Source organism: Perissodus microlepis, chromosome 20 (assembly GCF_051167445.1).
Source record: "Perissodus microlepis isolate ML-2025 ecotype Zambia chromosome 20, ASM5116744v1, whole genome shotgun sequence".
Lineage (NCBI taxonomy): Eukaryota > Metazoa > Chordata > Actinopteri > Cichliformes > Cichlidae > Perissodus > Perissodus microlepis.
This window is the reverse complement of record NC_140480.1, coordinates 26789148-26808768: the sequence shown is the minus strand read 5'-3', so window position 1 is coordinate 26808768 and position 19621 is coordinate 26789148. Positions and strand designations below refer to the sequence as shown.

The 19621-nt window shown below is 41.1% G+C and overlaps 1 protein-coding gene across 2 annotated transcripts in view; it reads right to left on the bottom strand.

Moving 5' to 3' along the window:
* Window positions 1-17829, bottom strand: part of LOC146364698 (PDZ domain-containing protein 4-like) — a 20383-nt gene extending 2554 nt beyond the window's left edge. Inside the window, exons 1-8 of one of the 2 annotated variants that reach the window (XM_084916966.1) lie at window positions 14943-17829; window positions 5159-5212; window positions 4365-4675; window positions 4125-4212; window positions 3933-4031; window positions 3780-3842; window positions 3367-3468; window positions 1-776 (exon numbers count right to left, since the gene is read on the bottom strand). The exon at window positions 1-776 is cut by the window's left edge and continues 2554 nt beyond it. In XM_084916966.1, coding sequence (XP_084773092.1) covers window positions 1-776; window positions 3367-3468; window positions 3780-3842; window positions 3933-4031; window positions 4125-4212; window positions 4365-4675; window positions 5159-5212; window positions 14943-15002 — 1553 coding nt within the window. In that variant the 5' untranslated portion in view covers window positions 15003-17829. The remainder of the gene's footprint in view (window positions 777-3366; window positions 3469-3779; window positions 3843-3932; window positions 4032-4124; window positions 4213-4364; window positions 4676-5158; window positions 5213-14942) is intronic. The other variant, XM_084916967.1, reaches the window with a different exon arrangement.
* Between the last annotated feature and the right edge of the window lie 1792 nt (window positions 17830-19621).

The window sequence follows — 19621 nt, the reverse complement described above, 5'->3', positions numbered from 1 at the left end:
CAAGCCTTCAGGCATCGCTCCCTCAGCTGCTGCATTTTCTGTGCCCTCAGGATGTTGCGACACTTGAATTCCAAGTGGCGCAGTTCCTCTTCTAGGAGAGCCATCTCATGCTGTGTCAGACTTTCATTCCTGTTCAAATCCAGTGAGACACCCCCTTCCTCTTGTGCTGGCCCCTGACCTCCCAGTAACGTTAGAGCATTACTGTTCTTTTCATAGTAACACTTGATTTCCAGCAGCTCTTTGTATCTCTCACACTCCTCCTCAGTCAGCCCAGGCATCATCATCCTCACAGGATCTGCCTTGTAGGGCCTTTCCAAACGTTCCCCCTGTTCCAAGCCGCCTCCATTAACAGATTCCAGACCTAAAAGGGAGTCCGTGCTAAACTGGAGGTCCTGGGAGTGCAGCAAGGGTGGAGTTTCCCCTCGGCTGGAGAAAAATTTGCGCATGCTGCCTGGTGTGTTGGTTGCATTCGTATTGGAGGCACTAGTGTGGTCGTCTCCCAGAAGGTCATGCTCTGAAGACTCCTCATAGCGTGTGCTTTCATCTGTACGACCCACCCCACTGTCCAGCTCCTGGCTGTTGCTCAGCACTGTCTGAAGCAAACTGGGGGAATCCCTGTTCAGTGAATGACTGTGGCTGGGTAGAACACCAGCAAAACCTCCAGGTCCTGCACCCAGAACAGAAGGGCTGTTCTTCACACTATGACAGCTGGCCAGGTGGACAGCATTGTCTAATGGCTCCAGCTCCAGCTCATCTGGATCCAGCTGGTTGTCATTCTAACAGGTAAAAGGTGTATCCAGCACCAGTTGATGATGGCAGTTGTTCGTTGTTGAAGAGACAAAAAACACAGGAAAATTATTCATTTGGAAGTTGGTCAAATCAAAGAATGGGTATCGTAAAAGTCAATATGAAATTCAGCAGGTATACGGTCATAATATGTTCATATTTCTTGATGGCAGTTAAAATCTGGGCAATGCCGTTCTGAATCACCTGGTGACTCGGTGACATGAGATCTGACTAAAGAGTATTCCACTAATCAAGTCAGGAAAAAATGCAGCCTTGTGGAAATCATTAATGGACAAAAATGATATAATGACTGTATAATGGTTTTTACTTGAGCATCAACACAGACCTGTCAAAAATCCCTCCCAGGTTACAAGTAGACAGCTTTACATTTTTGATCAGTGAACTAAGCTTACAGTGAGACAGAACTGTGGAAATGTTTAGATCAATCACTAATAAATCAAATGTATCATTATTTAACTTCAGAGGGTTTTTAGACAAGCCAGTTTAATATTAACTATGTCAACTGCATAGTTGAGGTGGGTGATGGTATGGTTATGAATGATCTGACTAAGACAAAGCATGTGAAAAGGAAAGTGGACCAAGGATAGTGCCTTGAGGAATGCCACAATTAAAATGGCATCAATGTAATACAGTAAAGGTAAAAAACAAAGAAAGAAACCCGACTCATGTCTACAAAAGAAAAATAATTTCCGTTTCAGCTGAGACTTGTTTTCAGTGTGGGATTTAAATAACCAAAAAGTCTGATATAAATAGTCTGATCAATGATTTAAGTTTAAATACTGGCCTAAATAAAGCTTACATAACGTCCTGACCAGTTTAGTTTCAGTCCCTTGATCTTAGAAAGAATAACCTTTTGAGAATAGCAAGGGTGTCGATTTGTGTGTATTTTACACAGACAGTGTAAGGTGAGTTTAAAGCAGCTTAACAACATCAAAGGTAGTAGACTGTGAAGGAGGCAGTTGCTTATTTATACGGGTAACAGACACAGGAAAACAGGATCCGTGACTCCAGTTCAGACTTACTCTCCTTTTAATCTGGCCTCCAACCAAAGGTGTACTTCAGCGGCTAAACTTTACTGCCTTTATGAACTTGCTGTTGAATTTTGCCTGACTGTCATTTATTTTTATTAGCCTTAAAATAGTGTTTTAGAGTTGAAAATACATGAAAAAAAAAAAAGAACCTTGAAAATTTGATTATTTTTTTGTGGAAATTTGGACCAATTTTTATCTTAGCAGTACTGATAAAAGCAGCTTTAATTTCGACTACAGTGTATGTCTGAACTGAGTCCTTTTGTGTCACTAGATGGAGCCAGTGCTCTGTAAGATTTTTGCACTCAAAAATACATTTGATTTCCATTTACCAATATGTCTCTACAGAAAGCAACAAACAAAAAATCTGAGAGGACTAGGTGCCAAAAAGAAAATAAAAATGATTTGATGATATATAAGTATCAGCATTAGTGGATGAGAGTGATCCAGTCTTTAGAAATTAATGAGAATTTAAATTCATAAAGAGCTGTTGTCTTTTCTAATCTGTTTAATTTGCAGACTTGATTGGCACCCCCTCAAAAGCTAATTAAATATATTTCAAATACTAGGTCTCAAATTAGTAAACAATTCACTCCTCCTCCTCTTTGCCTAATTGGTTTGATTTGAATGTGAACTGCATGCAGACCGTGAGGCGAGCTATTGATTAGGTTCGTCTTCATTCTCATTCTTTGGCAAACCCCTTCAGTTCTCCTTCTTTCTCCCACAGGACAACAGATCTCTTTAATCTCTGCTTGTGCATTTCCCTCTGATGATTCTCCCTCTCTCACTTGAATCCTAATTTGGGACAATGCCTTAGCAATATAAATCTTGTCAGCCTTTCACAGCCAGTGCTTGTGCTCTAACACAAGGACACATTTAAACAGAGGACAGGCTGTTTGTGTGTTTGTGTGTGTGTTTGGCTTAAACCATTTTAAAGAGTGCCTTTTAAATCTGCACTAAAACTCAGACCGCATACAAATTTTTTGCTTTCTCACATATTTTGCCTGCCTCCATATGAAGCGCGTTCTTGTGAAGCTTTGCAATGAAAAATCCATTTGAGCGGGTCGACACGTGTTGTGGTTTTACAAGTAATTTGGCAGAGGTATGTTATTCAGGGCCGTCTGATGTGTGTTACAGTGCCCCCATATCTGCTGGAAGAGTGACCTTGAGTGAAACAAAGTGGTGCCACATTAGCACTGCGAGTACAAGCACTATTTGTCTTTGTCTCTCCCTTCATGTTATCTGTGTTCTCATCGTGTTTTTGCACCCCTTTGCTTTTCTGCCTCCTGAAACACTAAAGCACAACGCCAAGTTATTCCTTTTGTTTTCTATCTCTTCTTTTATTTGTTCTTGTGTCTAAATTACCTTTCATTTTTGTGACTAAATGTTAATGTAATGTCTGTAGTATAACCTGTATCCAAGCTGCTGCTCAAAAAGGGAGATAAAGGGAGAACAGTACATTTTTCCGCTGGGTATTTTGACTGAATTTTGTAGCATTTTCCCCTAAAAACTGCATCTCCAATTTCCTCACCTCTATCTCGGGTCGTGCGAGAAGCAGGGATACATTAGTGCTGTCCTCTCTGGTGAGAATAGCCACCGCCTCCTCTCTGTTCTGGATGTCCACTCCATTTATCTGACAGTGAAAGGAGAGAATAATGTCAGATAATGTAAGAGCCTTAATACCAATGTTAGATTGAATTAAAGTGCACAGTTCAGGAAAATGGGTTTCTTTATTAAGCTACTGAAAAAACCTCTCTGTAGTTTAACAGCATAGGAAATAATATTCAAGAAGAATTCATCTTAAATGTGGCGCTATTAGCAAATTCTTTTGAAATGAGGCACACAGGATGTGGTCCAGGGGGTTATCTAAGACTTCAGATTTAGGCATTAATATTACATAAAGTAATGGCATAGAAAAGGAACCTTAGCTTAGAAAACCTCTACCTGTAGTATTCGATCCCCTTTGCGGATACGACCATCCATTGCAGCTATACTGTTGGGGTTCACCTAAAACGATAACGTCTGGAATTATGAACAAATGGGAACTACTTTTTTGAACTACTGATAAAGTTTTAACATTCATGATACTGTCTTCACCTCGCCTACATAGATCCCGAGGTCCTCCTCCTCATCAGTTCTGTAACACACTGTCAGACCCAGTTTATCCTGCTGTCGAGACTTGTACAACTCCACCTCCTGGTGTAGTTAGAAAAAAGTTAACGAATGTCAGACAGGAAGTGGGGATCAGCTTTCTGTACTAGAGTTTTGAGGTAGCTAATAGGCTCTCACCTCATATTCCAGCTCATCCTGCCTGTCCACTTCATGCTGGTTGATGTCGAAGTAGTCTGTGGGGTCATAGTACACAGGCTCTATAAAGCTGAGGATGAGAAAATTCATGAAATATTTGAGTAATTGGGACAGCTACCGACTTCAAATGTGTGAACAGAATGGCATGGGATAGCACGGCAGGTGAGTTCTGGTCTGATGGTTGGACATGCTGCAGAATCCAATTAAACTGCTCCCACTCACAGTTCATTGAGTAGATATGGTTCCAGGAGTGGAGGCAGAGGAGGGGATGGTGGAGGGTCGGGTGGGGGTGGAGCTCCACAGGGATGCTGGCTGCTCTTGCCCAGAGTCAACATATGCTGGAAGCTGATGTCTGTTTGGGTGCAGCTGTCCACACAGTCGGCCATGCCCATGGTCACTGGCACTTGGCCTCCAGGAGCTCCAGCTAAGCCCGCCCGTCTGCGGGCCCCCCTCCTCAGTATGCTGGATAGCACAGGGTCCCGTATGTCCAGGGTGGGATCCCCCGACAGACGCGTCAGCTCCTTCCCATTCACCTGAAAAAACAACAATAACAAACATCACAATTCAATAGTGGAAGAGCAAAATGAGAGGAGGAAGAGGAATAAAATAAAATAGTTCCAGGAAGAAGAAATAAGCTGTAGATTTTCCACAGCTGCAAAAAATAAACAGCAAGCAGAAATGACCAGAGACTGAATTTTAGTAAAAACTGAACCATAAAGAGGCTGATATGAATGACAAGAAGTGGAGGAGAGGAAGATAGCAACTCATATCAGCAGTTAGATTAAATGGGCAAGGTTAGTTCACAGAAGGAAATGAAGGAGGGGAAACTACAGCTACAGATACCTAAAATAAAGCAAAACTGACACTAAGTTAGTGAACAGAAAACTCAAAACATACACTTAAGTGTCACAAAGCTAGTAGACTTCATACAGGGACATAGAAGCGTAAAAACAAGTTATATAAAAGGCTTCGACACATCACACCAAGCAGCAGAGCAAAAAGCCGAATACTGAGACCTTCAATCGACCATCAGCGTCAAAAGAGCACAGCATGTTGCTTATGTGACCCTTCTGTGGAGAGAAAGAAAGACAGCAGGAAAATGGTGAAGTTAGAAAGTAATTACAACTGTGAATAGATGGAAAATGGAAAGGGGTCACTGAGAACTTTTTTTTCTTATAATGGAGAGGGCCAAAGGTAATGGCAGAGAAAAATCGCATATTAAGCTTCAACATTGAGAAATATCAAATGGAGTTTCCTCAGTACGTTAGTCATTCTGGTCTGCAAAACACTTTTATCTTTTGTCTGTGCAAAATAAAGGTGATTCCTCTCTGCATAAATCTTTCAATCTGGAAAACATAGTTTCATTTTCCTTCTTTTTACAGAAGAGTGGGAACTTTCCTGAAAACCTTCGTAAGATCATTTTTTGCCAGCAAATCACACTTTCAGAATTTTGATCAGGAAAACATTTATACCTATGTTTCATAGGTATTTCAGATATTTTATTAAGCATACTTTTATGTTCTTAAACAGACCCAAATATACGCCACAGTATACTGCTCCTGCTTGTGTATGTTTTGATTCACTTGTACTGTTTTAATATCCTTTGGGTTTTGAAACTTCTCCTTTCTGTCCATGTACTGTTCGAACAGCAAAGCGGAGAGAGGGCATTAAAAATGTAAGATTATTGAAAATACAACTAGAGAAAAAATGAAACAGTACAAGGATTTTGCCTTCAAGGTGACTAAAAGCAAAACAATCCTTATCATACCAAGCAGTGCTTTGCACAAACCTAAGGGAGAAAGATTCATTCAGTATTCAGGCTAAACTGGCTTGACTACCACCACAGAATGAAATGTTATGTATTTTATACATTCAGCTTTCCCACAACATGTGATTTCAGTACTCTTTTATTATAACAATAGCCCTAATTTCTTCAATATTTTAGTTGACGAACAACTAATTATAGTTAACATTATACTCAGTGGTTTATTTCTAATTTGCAATAATAGTACTGTGCAAAATTCTTGAGTCACTCCTCATTTCTTTGTTTGGTAGGAAAATTGAAATAGCTGCAGGATTTATTGGAACATGCTTGTATTAAAATACAGTATATGAGGCAAAACATAATTTGCACAATTCTAATGAGACTGAAGTCACCATTTAGTCTGACCACTTTTATTCTTCAACACAGACTGAACTCTCTTAAGCTATATTTTATGTATATCTGAGTAAATGTAAGTAGTCTTCAGGAATAGTTCTTCTTCAAAGAGATTCTTTGGATGGAATGCTGTAGTCGTACTCCTTCAGTAATTTTGAGATCCAAGGATAGTGTCCCATTGTGTTTTTCTATCTAAGTGTGCTTTTATTGGTTGGCATTGTGTTTGGGATCATTATCATGATGCAATGATCAATTTAACAAACATAAACTACAAGAAACTCTGGATCTTTACAAGATAAATATAAATAAAGATGGCATGGCTCTAGACGTTTGCATCCTAGCATGGAAGCTAACAATAGCATTAAGCTAACTAGCTATTAAAAATTATGTATAAAATATGTATTGTATATAAAAGATGGATATAGCTTCAGACTATACTACAGTGAAGTGCATTTCTGCAAGTACTTTAGCTTTACTGTATACTTCTAATATCTAGTAATCTTTTGAAAATGATTAAAAATACCAACAAGGGAGTGTGTCATGTTACCAATTAGCAGAATGCTAGCAATTTATAAGGAAAAACCATTTTCCCTGTGAGAAAAACTAAAAACACAAGTGTATTTCAGTTCTGGCATATTATTACTAGTGCAGTTGTGAAAACTAAAAACTGTGGGCCTTTTGGTCCAGAAGCAGGACTGAATAATCGTTTTAGGTGTTTAGCTTCATTTTCAGTTTGTGGTCATGATTGCTATTTTCAAGTCTGAATACAGTGATTGTGGCTTTATATATTATGGCTTCAATTAAAGTCAAACGGGAGACTAAAGCTGGATTTCTGATGAACCTATACTAATTAAGCTAACCAGCAAGCCTCCGCTGGCACTAATAAATTGTTGGTTTATCAGTCAGATCACCCCCTTGCTCATTATGTCGCATTTCAAGACACTCCAAGATGACAAACACAGGTTGCTGTCACAGTGGATGTGTTCATCTTTTTTATGCAGTCCGTGGCTAAGGATCAGAATATTATCATTGCTTTAACAACTGGGGCCTCATAGAGCCAATACGTCACACGTTTTTAAATTTCGATCTAAAATACCATTAATTTAAAGACATTTACATCACATGTAGATGAATTTAATTTTCTTGGTGTCATTCCATATAAGAGACAGCAAAATGAAGATGTGTGCATATCCATGTTACTGAGCCAGACAGCCTTGGTATAATTTCATTCATGTTGTACACAGTCACTGACCTTGGCTGTCTGCGACTCGCCACATCTTTACCACTCTGCTTCATGCGCCCACTCCTTCTTTCAAATCTTGTCCCCTTCCAGTAATTGCATGTCAAATCAATGTTCCCCTGTGCAGCCAAGCACAAAAACTTTCTTGCCGCATTGGGCTCCTGTTCCCCACACTTTTTTTCTTCCCCACATTGGTTCTCCCACATACTCCTACAGCAACTGGATCTCCATCCCTTGGGGTCTACCTTTCGTGTTTTTCCATAGCATCAAATTCCTTTCTGTTCTCTGCATCTAAAGCCATGTCCTCTCCTGCTTCTTCTCTCTCCAGTTTTCTCCAGGCTCTGCATTTATTTTGCCATGCTGCCTCAGCAGTTCTGTCTGCTCTGTCCCTTCCCTCGAGATAGCAATTCGCACTCCTCTATTTCCATCTATTTCTGCTGGCCCACCTTCCTCTCACTAATGTTCCTCCATAAATCTTGCTGCCTTTCTTAATGAGGCTCTTCACTACAAATAAGACACTTCCTCCCCGCATGACCTACTGGTGATGAAGGAATTAACAATCTACAATTTGCGTGTTTTGTATTGTGTGTGTTGCAACACTCAACTCATTATCTATTTTTCACTGTAGGACATTTCTATTGTTCCTGTACTGTATGCCCTTCACGATCAGAGAGAGGCTATTAGAAGTCAGCTCCATGGTCATGAGTGACAGGTATGAATACTGATAGAAGGGGTAAAAGGGGGCTTTCTCATTTATTATCAATGAGAGGTGCTGAGATTGCTTTTAAGATGACTTCATGCGGGGTAAACGTTGTTGTGTGTTAGGCAGCTTTTCAGATCCGACTTGATGGACAATCCATTACACTCTTTCCAAATGCTGTACTCTATTTTCTCTGGGTTACTGGGTCATTATGTACATTTGCGGTTTAGAAGCTAAACTATGCACACACAAAAAAAATAAAATGTAAAAAACAAAAGCTGCTGTTGCTCACCCATCCCCAGGCTCCTTGTGTAGTTTATTTACATTTAAAATTATATTAAAATTCAGAAAAAACAGTCTCCGAAATTCACAGCAGGGGGCTGGCGGTGGTGGTATCTACGGTGGCTGTGAAGCAGAGGGTGGGGATGTTGTGGATAGAGATGAAAGAGAGGCTGAGTTCAAAGTGTAGACGGAGAAAGCAAAGCATGCGAGACATAAGGAGCGGAAAGGAGGTGAAGAGAGGTGTAATGATGATGGAGAGATGTAGAAAACAAGCTTTCAAGAATTCGCCGGGTAAATGTAAACAGAGAGAGAGCCTGACACTGCGATTGAGACTTGCATGTAAACACACACACAATGGAGCTCACGGGGAATTACTAAGTGGTTGATGCATAATTAGTTTTTATCCGAGAGCCCTTTAAAGAGCAAATTAATCCCATGTGCTGTACAGCAGGCTGAGATGAAAAAGAAGGGGGAAGGCAATGACTCACTACACAATAATGTACATTATCTCACACATAGTCTTCATTGTAGGTTAAAAAACCCCCACACAAATAAGATCAATCTTAATCTAAAGTGCAGCCTTTAAGCTTTTCTTCTCAGCATCACCAAGTTTTTCCAAGCTTGTGTTCATTTGCATTTCCACAGTGTTTATGCAGGAGCATGCATGAACGATACTTGCACCAACCACCCCCGACTTATTGAATTCTGACTTGTTTGGTAATTGATTTTTCTCATCCTCCCATGCTTTGAAGGCTGCACCAGTCACCTCAGAAAATCAATTAATCTGGAGACAGAGCTGACCTACTCCAGATATAACCCCGATTGTTTGATATCGCCGAGCTAATTTAAGTAGACAAGCCTGGAGTGGTGGTCTTATTATAAAGTGATAACACTGAGAAGATATTGATTTGACAAAGTATTCACACAGTGCTCATCACAAGGATAAGCAGAAGAGAATGGATGGATTCATACATTGCTTTAAATGCTTAGGTAGATACATAGATTGGGCATAGACAAACACACCTTTGGCATTACAGACAGCTGACACTTGAGAAGGTAACAAACAGTCTGTCAGACAGTCTATTTAACTCCTTTAAATTACCTTTTGTCTTTTCCTTTTTGCTCCATTTGATGCTTCAATTATTTCTAACACACTGTTAGGGTTACATAGAAACACAGTCATATTGATGCCAAGAAGGTTATGTGATCGTTCGGTTTATCTGTTAGTTTGCACAATTACTCATGAAAATCTTATCACAGCTGGGACCCAACTTAGAAGTGATTAACTTTTGGAAATGATCCATATCCGAATCTGGATCTGGATTGCCACTGTGAGATAGGCCAAATTGGACATTTTCCACACACCAGTTTCGTGATTACTAATACAGAAAATGTTCGCGAGTGATGGGAGAAGGGAGCCGGAGATCGACAGACGGATTGGGGCTGCAGCTGCAGTAATGCAGACGCTGCACCGGTCCGTCGTGGTGAAGAGGGAGCTGAGTGTAAAAGCGAAGCTCTCAATTTACCGGTCGATCTACGTCCCTACCCTCACCTATGGCCACGAGCTGTGAGTAGTGACCGAAAGAACGAGATCGCGGATACAAGCGGCAGAAATGAGCTTCCTCCGAAGGGTGGCTGGCCTCTCCCTTAGAGATAGGGTGAGAAGTTCGGCCATCCGGGAGGGGCTCAGAGTAGAGCCGCTACTGCTCCACATCGAAAGGAGCCAGCTGAGGTGGTTCGGGCATCTGACAAGGATGCCCCCTGGGCGCCTCCTGGGTGAGGTGTTCCAGGCATGTCCCACCGGGAGGAGGCCCCGGGGCAGACCCAGGACACGCTGGAGAGATTATATCTCTCGGCTGGCCTGGGAACGCCTTGGTGTTCCCCCGGATAAGCTGGAGGAGGTGGCTGGGGAGAGGGAGGTCTGGGCCTCTTTGCTTAGGCTGCTGCCCCCGTGACCCGGCCTCGGATAAAGCGGATGAAGATGGATGGATGGAGATGGATGGATAATACAGAAAATGTGTAACTGTGATATTTAAAAGCTGAAATGCCATCTAATAAATAAATAACATGGAAATGATTCCAGTCATTCATCTATTATTCTGATATTATTCTAAATAACTGAGTGACTGTATGGGTATTGTTAAAGACTGTCTCCTGCAATTGTATTTTGTGTTTAATTGACCAGAAAACACCAGAATTTGACTGATATCATTATTTTCTTTTCTTTCGACATTGCAGTAACATCATTATCACGGTCACTGAACTGATACTGATATTGTGAATCATCGCAGTCCTCATTTCTTGTCATTTTTTCACAAATTCATATCAAATTAAAATAAGAAAAATCGAGACACATCATTTTGATTATCTTAAGAAAAAATGACAGGCTTAGAGGGATCCAGTTATTCTTGTTGATCCAGGGACTAAACCCATTCGTGGGAAGGAGGGAATTGACAGTCTTGGCAGAAAAATGCAGTCTCCATCTGCTCATTTTGATGTATTTGTCAATATCTTTAGCTGCTCCTGTGAACAGGATGTTGGTGTATAAACATATAACGAATGGTTATATGAGACAACTGAGTTTAAATTGTTTAGGTAGGATTTATAGAAGCAGCACTTCACCTTATATTTGACTACTTTATAATGTGCTGTAAACAATTTCTCGCCAGTTTTAAGATGTTAGATAGAATAAAATAGTATTTTAACCAATTCAATTAAAGTATTTATAGGAAAAGGTGTAAATAAAGATAAATTATATAATCGGTGAATGATATCATAACTCCAATATGATAGCACTGCAGTACAGCATGCTGTTGAAATACTTCTGTAGTAAATCATGTTACAGTATACCGTCAGATGTGTCTTTATTCTGTCCACATGTGCCAGCATGCAGCTGCCTTTGTCATTCACACACACCGGGGTGCACCGGCTGGGTGTGATTATCCAGCTTTATCAGCTGGTCAGTGGTATGTATCGATTCTGATGTGTTTGCTTCTTGCGAGTGTCAGCATGTTTCTTCTTGTCACCGTGAATGAAAGCACATCAGGTCCGTTTAATGACGCAGGTTGCCATGGAAACAGCCTCCTGCTTTACAGTGACGGGAGAGGAAAAGAAGGGAGCGGCTGAAGGGCTCAGAGGGGAGGAATAGGTTTGCTGAGTGTGTGGGTCAGGTACTCTGTAAAATGTATGTAAAATAAAACGTTGCTTAAAAATGGTTGGTAATATTCATATCTGCCTGCAGCTCTGCGATTCATCAAGTGAACCGAAATATTTCTTCTTACTTGTGGCTGTAGGACACAGTATTGATTAGAAACATGCCAATGGGTGTGTACCAACCACCAGTATGCAGCGTATGTGTAGCAGAGGCCCAATGTATAATGCATGAGTTTTATTCCTTTGGCAAGAGAAGCAAGTGTTTTGATATAGTCAGATTTAACAGGCTGGTTTTAGAGCGCGATGTTGCTGTAAGCTGTTTAACGCTGTATTTATTGTCTAAAGACAGACTCAGTTACTCAGTAGACTGCATCTAATTTGAAGGTATAATTATACATGTTAGTTAAGGAAAACAGCTCAAAGCCGCTTCCCTCTAAAGGGAAAATGAATAGTGTGGAAAGCCAGGAAATGTGGGGTGCAAGTGTAATTATGTTTCTCTTTTATGATGTTTTTTTTAATGATTAAGTGCCGTGTACCTCAATTTTTTGCTTGGCGTGATCTTTGGATTATTCAGCCATCTGCACAGCAAGATTTGCTTTTTCAGTTATCGTTACCGTAAAATAACCTTGATTGAATTTTGTGTAGAAAAGCAGGTTTGTGATCACCTTCCTGTTGCTTTTTTTTGCTTCTTAAGTGTTTTACTTTTTTTTTTTTTTTTTAGCAGTTTAGCACAAACCAGCTCGTGCTTCTTTTATGAGGCTTCTAGTGTTCATAATATTCTGATTGCACTTGTAACGATCAGCCTCTCTAAGCCAAGGGCTTTGGCTCCGCTTTGATACCCCATCTGCGTTCGTTCTCTTGTCTCATACTTGTTTTTCATGTTTAATAGACCACACTGTATGTAGTCTTGCTGTCTCACCACCTCAATACTTTGGGGTGCAGAGAAAGCATCTTTCTCTGCAACATGACAAGTCTTCTGCCTGCTCCAAATCATACACCCTATTTTCACGGCTGTCACTCTTCAGTCCACTCCTCACCACACCCGTCTGGAAGGCATGTGCAGGTGTCTGATCAAGCTGAATGGACTCTGGGATGACAAACCTTGACAGATGCCTATGTCTGACACAACCCTCGAGTACAGTTGACTTCACATTCACCAGATTAATGAAATTATGTGTTTTCTACTTGCCACAATGCTGACCTGCATGCAGTCAGTGTCGTTATTACTCTTGTTAGGTAAGGTCACTGATTGTGGAATGATCCACCCATGCTCTGAATTTATGATCACATACCAAACTGTGCACGCCACCTCCTCACTCCTCACCCTCCACCCTGGGGATTTGTGAAGTCACTCAAACCTCTATATTCGCCCCTGCTCCCTGAAGTGTTCAAATCAATTACTTTTGACATCTAAGGACAAGCAGCGGGGAGAAAAGACAGTTAGGCTTTCCCAGACGCTTTCATTCACATGCTTGGACTCCCTCTTTGACACATAACTGTGCTTCTGTTTGGGCTCTCTTCCTGTTTTCCTCTCTCTTGGCATTGCCTTTGGCACCAGATGCAACCCAGTTAACTGGCTTACACCCCGACTTCAGCAGGCAATAGAGTTTCAGCTGAGGCTTCTGGTGCCACAGATACTACAAGTGTTGCACTCCATAGCTATGTGTGCTGAACATTTTTCATGCTTAGTAAGCATGGGACCTCTTTTCGGTCACCGCATGCATCATGGCGTTGCGGAGCAGCAGTTTCCTTTAGGCACTGCACAGCCAGATGAGCTTACTCACATTCAGTCTGTGGTCCCAGTTGGCAGGTGGTGCTGAAGCTGTAACCGTGGCAACCCCTCTCTCTCACAACACTTTAGCCCAGTTTAACAACCCATCCATCCTCATGCCTCTGTGGCTCTGCACCACAAGGCTACTTCGTCTGTGCCAGCCTATCTCTCCATCTCATGCAGTGGTACCCTGTTCTCTCAGATCATATCATCGTAATCACTGTGAAGTACCATTATCATAATTATCAGTATTATTGTCACTAGATGACTATTCCAATACATCAATTTAGCAGGCTTGTTCAAGAGGTACTAGGCTAATTTATACATGTATAAAAATCCATAAAACGGAGGAGAGAAGAAAAAGCAGGTTATGATTTTGAGTTTGCATCAGTCGGGCTGATTCACGTAATTAACTTTATTTATTGATGTTTATTTGCAACTAGTTTTATTCATTTCTTTATTTGTCAAGGACAAACAGCCTTTTATAGCACATACCATGACTTACAGTGTAACTTCACAACCGTTATCTTGTAATTTTCCTGCATTCAGCTTATCATTTCCAGCACCTAAAAAACTTACAAGTAGGTAAATGAGAAAAGGAGGGTAACAGTTGAAGGTTTTAAACAAATTCTATTTAGAAGTAATGAGTATAATCAGACAATTTTTAAAGAAAGTGGGAAAACATATGAGGAAGATACAAATTATACTGCAGGAGGAAAAAAACTATTTATTAAATACGAGCTGATTTTCATCTGCAGTACCTGGACAGGTAAACACACTTTTTTGGAAAGTTATTAAATAAAAATGCATAGATACAAATCTGTGTAGCTGTATTTTATAACAATTAATTTGATTGTACTTACATAGCCTAAAAAGCCCGAATAGGCTCCTGATCTTTCCCCACTCAGAAACACAGAGACATTGTAAGATCTTAATATATTAGGTACACACACACCCTATATTCATTAATCACATTACTACCCGATCAATATAACCAATATAAATCAGGTTGGTGAAGGAAGAAATGGTGATGTGGTGCTAACGTTGTGTTTTGATTTATTAATTAGAGATATTTATTATCCTTTACATTTGCTTCAGTTTAAATAACTGTGGCCAACATGTCATTAACATCTTTCTATGCACATAATTCAGAGCTAATGTCATGAGCTGACTATGGATTTTATTTTTGTTGTTTTAATCAGAGTGGCTCATTTATGCAAAATTTATTTGGGATTCAAAACAGTTTTTTGTGTTGTTTTTTGGGTGTGTAAATGGTTTAGTTAAATTGTTGGCAAGAAATGTTGAGCGTCTGCTGATTTCTGAGAAAGGTGGTTGTGCCCTGTGCAGCAGCTTCACTGTAAGGAAAATAACAAGTTGGGAGAGAATAACAAAGAATACTTTGGGGACACACGCAAACACTTCCGCTTGAAGACTCACAAAGAAAGAAATTCAAGAAAGTCAAAGGACAAAGAGAGGAGAGGAGACAGACAGCTCACCTGGAACATGACCCTGTATTGTTCCTCAGGTTTTTGGACCACACACATGTTGCACCCCATCGTGGCTGTGCAGGTCCCACAACTGCCCCAGATGACCAACGCTCACACCAGGATTCTTTGTGCGGTCTTTGTCTATGGCAGTGGGAGAGCCCCACCCTCATTCGCAGGGTTGTAGCATACAACTAGTCCTCAGAGTAACACACAACACATCCCTGGCTGGGAAGAACACAGTTTAATTGGCTGTGTCACTGTTCGCTTCTCTTCTGTGCTGTTTGCAGCTCAAGTGTTGTAATCCAGAGTAAATTTAAACGTGGAGATAGTTTCAGAGCAGCGAGCCCACGTGTTAGTTTCTGTTTCCATGGCAAGCAGAAATGTGTCTTGTTTAAGTTTGTGTGCTTGTTGTAGATCAGGAAGGATTTTTGACTGGATCTGTGGAAAAGATGCGCTTCAAGAGTCCTGCTGGTTTGTGTGTCATTCAATAGATCAGGCATAAAATGTTGTGCTTATCCAGTAACTTTTCAAAAATGATCACACGGAAAGCTTGCTGTAAATTGCTACAGTGGCTTTTTAGTTTGAAAAACTGCACTAAAAGACAAAGTTTTCCCAGAAGAACTCTCGCTGAACTCTCCCACGCTGTTCCTGAGTCTTTTTCACTCAAAGAACTAAACTTCCAAAAAGCACATTTTCAAAAATGCTCTTTGAGCCCGTTAGATGCAAACAATGCAGAATTTGCCTCAGTTTTGTTTTTTCCTTCTGCTATCATCGCTGCCACTTGGAGCTTCCCACCTACTACACTCTTTCTCTCTTTCCAGGACTGCTGAGTGTGGCTGCTGAGATAATTTAGCCTCCTCAGTGCCTTTTTAGAACCCTTTTTACCTATTCTGATCCTCCACTTAACGATCAATGCGTGTTTAAAGTAATTTCATAATTTAAATCTATTGAAATGCACCGAGTAGGGAGGTGGGGCAGGTTGGGTGGTGCCCGTTATGCCAGTAGCCTGGATCTCTAAGCCCTTGCTGTGCAGCTAAGATAAGCTGCGTGCCACAGACAACAACCTAAAGACAAGCACACCTACAGACACATCAAGACAGGAAACAAGACACAATTCTTTCAACTACAAGCTTTACTGCACGGAGGGAGTGCCAATTTTCCTGTAACTATCAGCAAAACTGTCATTTTTCATAAAGCTTCTCCAAACAATACAAGCAAATAAAACATACAGAAACTGTAAAGTTTGCAGATTGTTACAGCAAATCGCAGCATTTATCTGATCTGTTGTCAGAAGTCATGACCAGTATTAAACCACTCATATTCAGCTAAACCATACTCAGGACTATACCTAACTGCTCATGGGTTGGACCCACTGATTGATTATAATTACTGACACCTCCTATCCTGTCTGTGTTGGGAAATCAATACAAAACTGATTCATTGATCAGCTGGATTTTGTGCTGGGTGGGTTGTTGTTGAGCTCAAGGTTCTTTATGACAAGTACCACCAATGTTCATCCTACATATCCAATTAATTCATTTAAAAAGGCAGCTTATTTTTTATGAATTTGCAGACATGCTCTGCACTGTTACTAATTCTGATGCTTTAGTTTTAACTCTTCAGATGAAGCTGTTGTAAACTGTCTCACTGAATTTAAATATGAATTGAAATTCCCGTTTGCTTTAGGATTAGCCTCAGTCTGCCTCCTTCAAAGATAACTAGAATTAGAATATGCCATATTCCTGTCTCCTCCTTTGCCCTTTAAGTGTCATCATATTACTCAGAGCGTTATCATTAATCCTCCAGCAAGAGGTCATAGTTTGAAAGTCTTGTCTCAAAGTACCATCGCGCTGTCTGCTGCCAGTGACAAGGTGTTACAGCTGCTAATCTTTATTCAAGGCTCTGCTACACCTGTATTCTTTCCAGAGGCTGTGTAATCCCAAACTCCACACACACACACCGAGTGGCATCCTCACTCACACAAGCACAGAGGAAAGCTAAATACACTCAATGAACCGCATGATAACTTGGGAGAAACAACCTGATAGTCGAACTCTCGAGAGCAGACGGCCAATCAACCTATAGTGAAGTGCCAGACAGGCTCAGCAGGCAAGCCAGTTCCAACTGTCACCCAGTCTTTCCACCTCCTGCTCATCATCATCATCTACCTCTACCTGAGTGTCAGTCCTACATGATTGTTGCAGTTGAGTGTTTAGGATGTTTCCCAGCCTGCCATGCTTTCAGAATAAAATATGGCATGGCACGCTGTGACAAACGCAGCCTTTCTGTTAGAGTGGTGGGTGTAAAAATATATGTCCTGTGCTTGTGTCAAAGTTAGTCCATCTTCAGTGTGCTGCAGGAAATTCAAGAACATCAGTCAGTAAGTCCATTTTAATCCTTCTTTTGTCCTCTGGTCTTTCCCTTTGAAACATCCACAGGAGGATATTTATTTGTAAGAAAAGAAATAAAAACCATGGCGAGTATTCCAGGTGGTTAGAGTGTTGTGCAGAGTGCAGCGCTAGTCTCAGGTCAGTGATAAATCACCGTCAGCAGCCTCTCAAGATGAGAGAAATCATTAAAGGCTGATTGGAGGATACTTCTTGGCTTCTCCCCCTGGGCAAGACGATAAATGCACCCCCCCACTGCAGTGGAGGGGGAGAAACAAAAGGCGGTTGTTCCCCAGCGGTGAAGGAGCTTACTGATCTGCACGTCGCACTACTACTAAAACTGCATCTTCTGGTTTTACACTGTATAATCTCTTTCTTCCTCTGTCTCTCCCCCACCCTCTTTCTCTCCATATCCAGGGCTGGGCCACTGCTCTCTTTTCCAGTCCCCCATAATTTTTACCCACACCTCATTTGCTACCCTCTCCCTCCTCCTTACACTCTCCTCTCCCCTGCCTCTCTTGCTCTGCTTGTCTGCAGGCAAGAGAGCAAGCACTAGAAAGTCTATGCGCTCTGTTTCGGCAGGACAGGACAAGATAACGAGCAACGCCACATAAAAGTGAATGAAATATCAAGATTTTCATGCACTGTACTACCAAGACGTGCAAGAAAAGTGGGGAATCGGTTCATTTAAGCAATTCAGTGTCAACCCTTGTTGAGATGTATCAGAAAGGATGATTGCACTTTTTCATTCTAATAAAAATGCCCAGAGCAGGTAGAGAGCTGATGACTGGCTGTGCATTTAGATGAGGTTCTGTGCTGCCACAAAGAAGGAGGGAAGCGAAACAGGGGGGTGGAAAAGAAGAAAAACAAGTGAATAACAGGTGTGACAGGATAAATCGAAAGATATGGAAGAAAGCCAAGATAGAAAATGCAAATGACTGTGTGGGAGATCACTGGTGAAGTGGAGAAGGGGTGGAAACAAGGGGTTTCTGCAGTAATCAAAATGACCTGCTGAGGGGAGGGTGAGGCGGAGGCATATGGAGATGTTTCATTTTAACTATCTGCACAGCCTGGGAGATATTTGTGGGTACAATTCCTTCTCCCTAGTTTTCCCTGTGGAGCTCTGTGCTCACACTCAGAACACCACTTATTTTCTATTTAGAAAGGCTTTAGTGGCACCTTTGCTGCAGCGCCAATGCCAAGTACCACAAGGCTGGAAAAGTGAGACGCTCCATGGGACAAGAATGACATGCTGCCATACTCAGATTAGCCTTTTAATTTTCTGCCTGCCACTTTTCTGTTTTTCCATCTTTATATGTGTGAATCCTCTCTAATACATCACACGTAGACCCTTATTAACTGCCATTTAATTAAGACCACCCTTTTGTCAACATCTAGTCCTGTGCCACTTAGTTTGTTTTTATCTGCTGCTCTCTCTCTCCCTCTTTGTGTCTCTCTCACACACATTCAGCCTCCCCTTTGTGTGTGTTATTCGCTGTAAGCCAGTCTGAAACAGGATTTCATGGTGGCTGTGTCTGGTTCAACAGGCTTACATGTATTTTGCTGCATAGCCAGTAATACTGAATGCACCCCGCACACTTAGCAGTACTCACAGGAAACACACACACACACACACACACACACACACACACACACACACACACACACCGATCTCGTCGTCTTGTTATCTGTTGCACTCATGTGCATCATTCAGCCCCAATCTGTCCGCTTTAGATCTTCATCTCAATACAAAATGTCAGAGTGTTATCTTATTATCCTCTGAAATATCAACTGTCCGTTCCACAAGGAAGAGAAAAGTAGAGAGCATCGCATTTAAACGGACAGATCTGGCTCGCATTATGATCCGTCTCCAGCTTAAATACCAGTGGTTGTCATTTCACATTACCCACCACTGCTTCTTTCATTCCCACCTGAACAAAGGGGACGTAGCCTGCAGGTCGCCGCCCTTCTCTATCTCCACTCAACTTCACCTTTGTCCTGGCATTTTTTAAAAAGGGCATTTTTAAATGGAAAAGCTAAAAAGCATTTAAATCCTTTTTGGTAGTCCTCTATGAGAGCTGCGTTGGCGTAATTTATCAGCATTTAGCATGTAATTCTTTTCCTTTTAAGTTGTCATTTCAATACATAAAAAACTTGGTGGTTCTTAAAGGTGCGGTGAGACAAGATAATGACAATTACTGGTTTAAAAGAAAGGAAAAGAATATACTGCTAAAAGTATTTTTAAATAATGAGTACCTTTGGAGAAATTTAAAAGAAAGGAGATGCAAATTATTTTCTAAT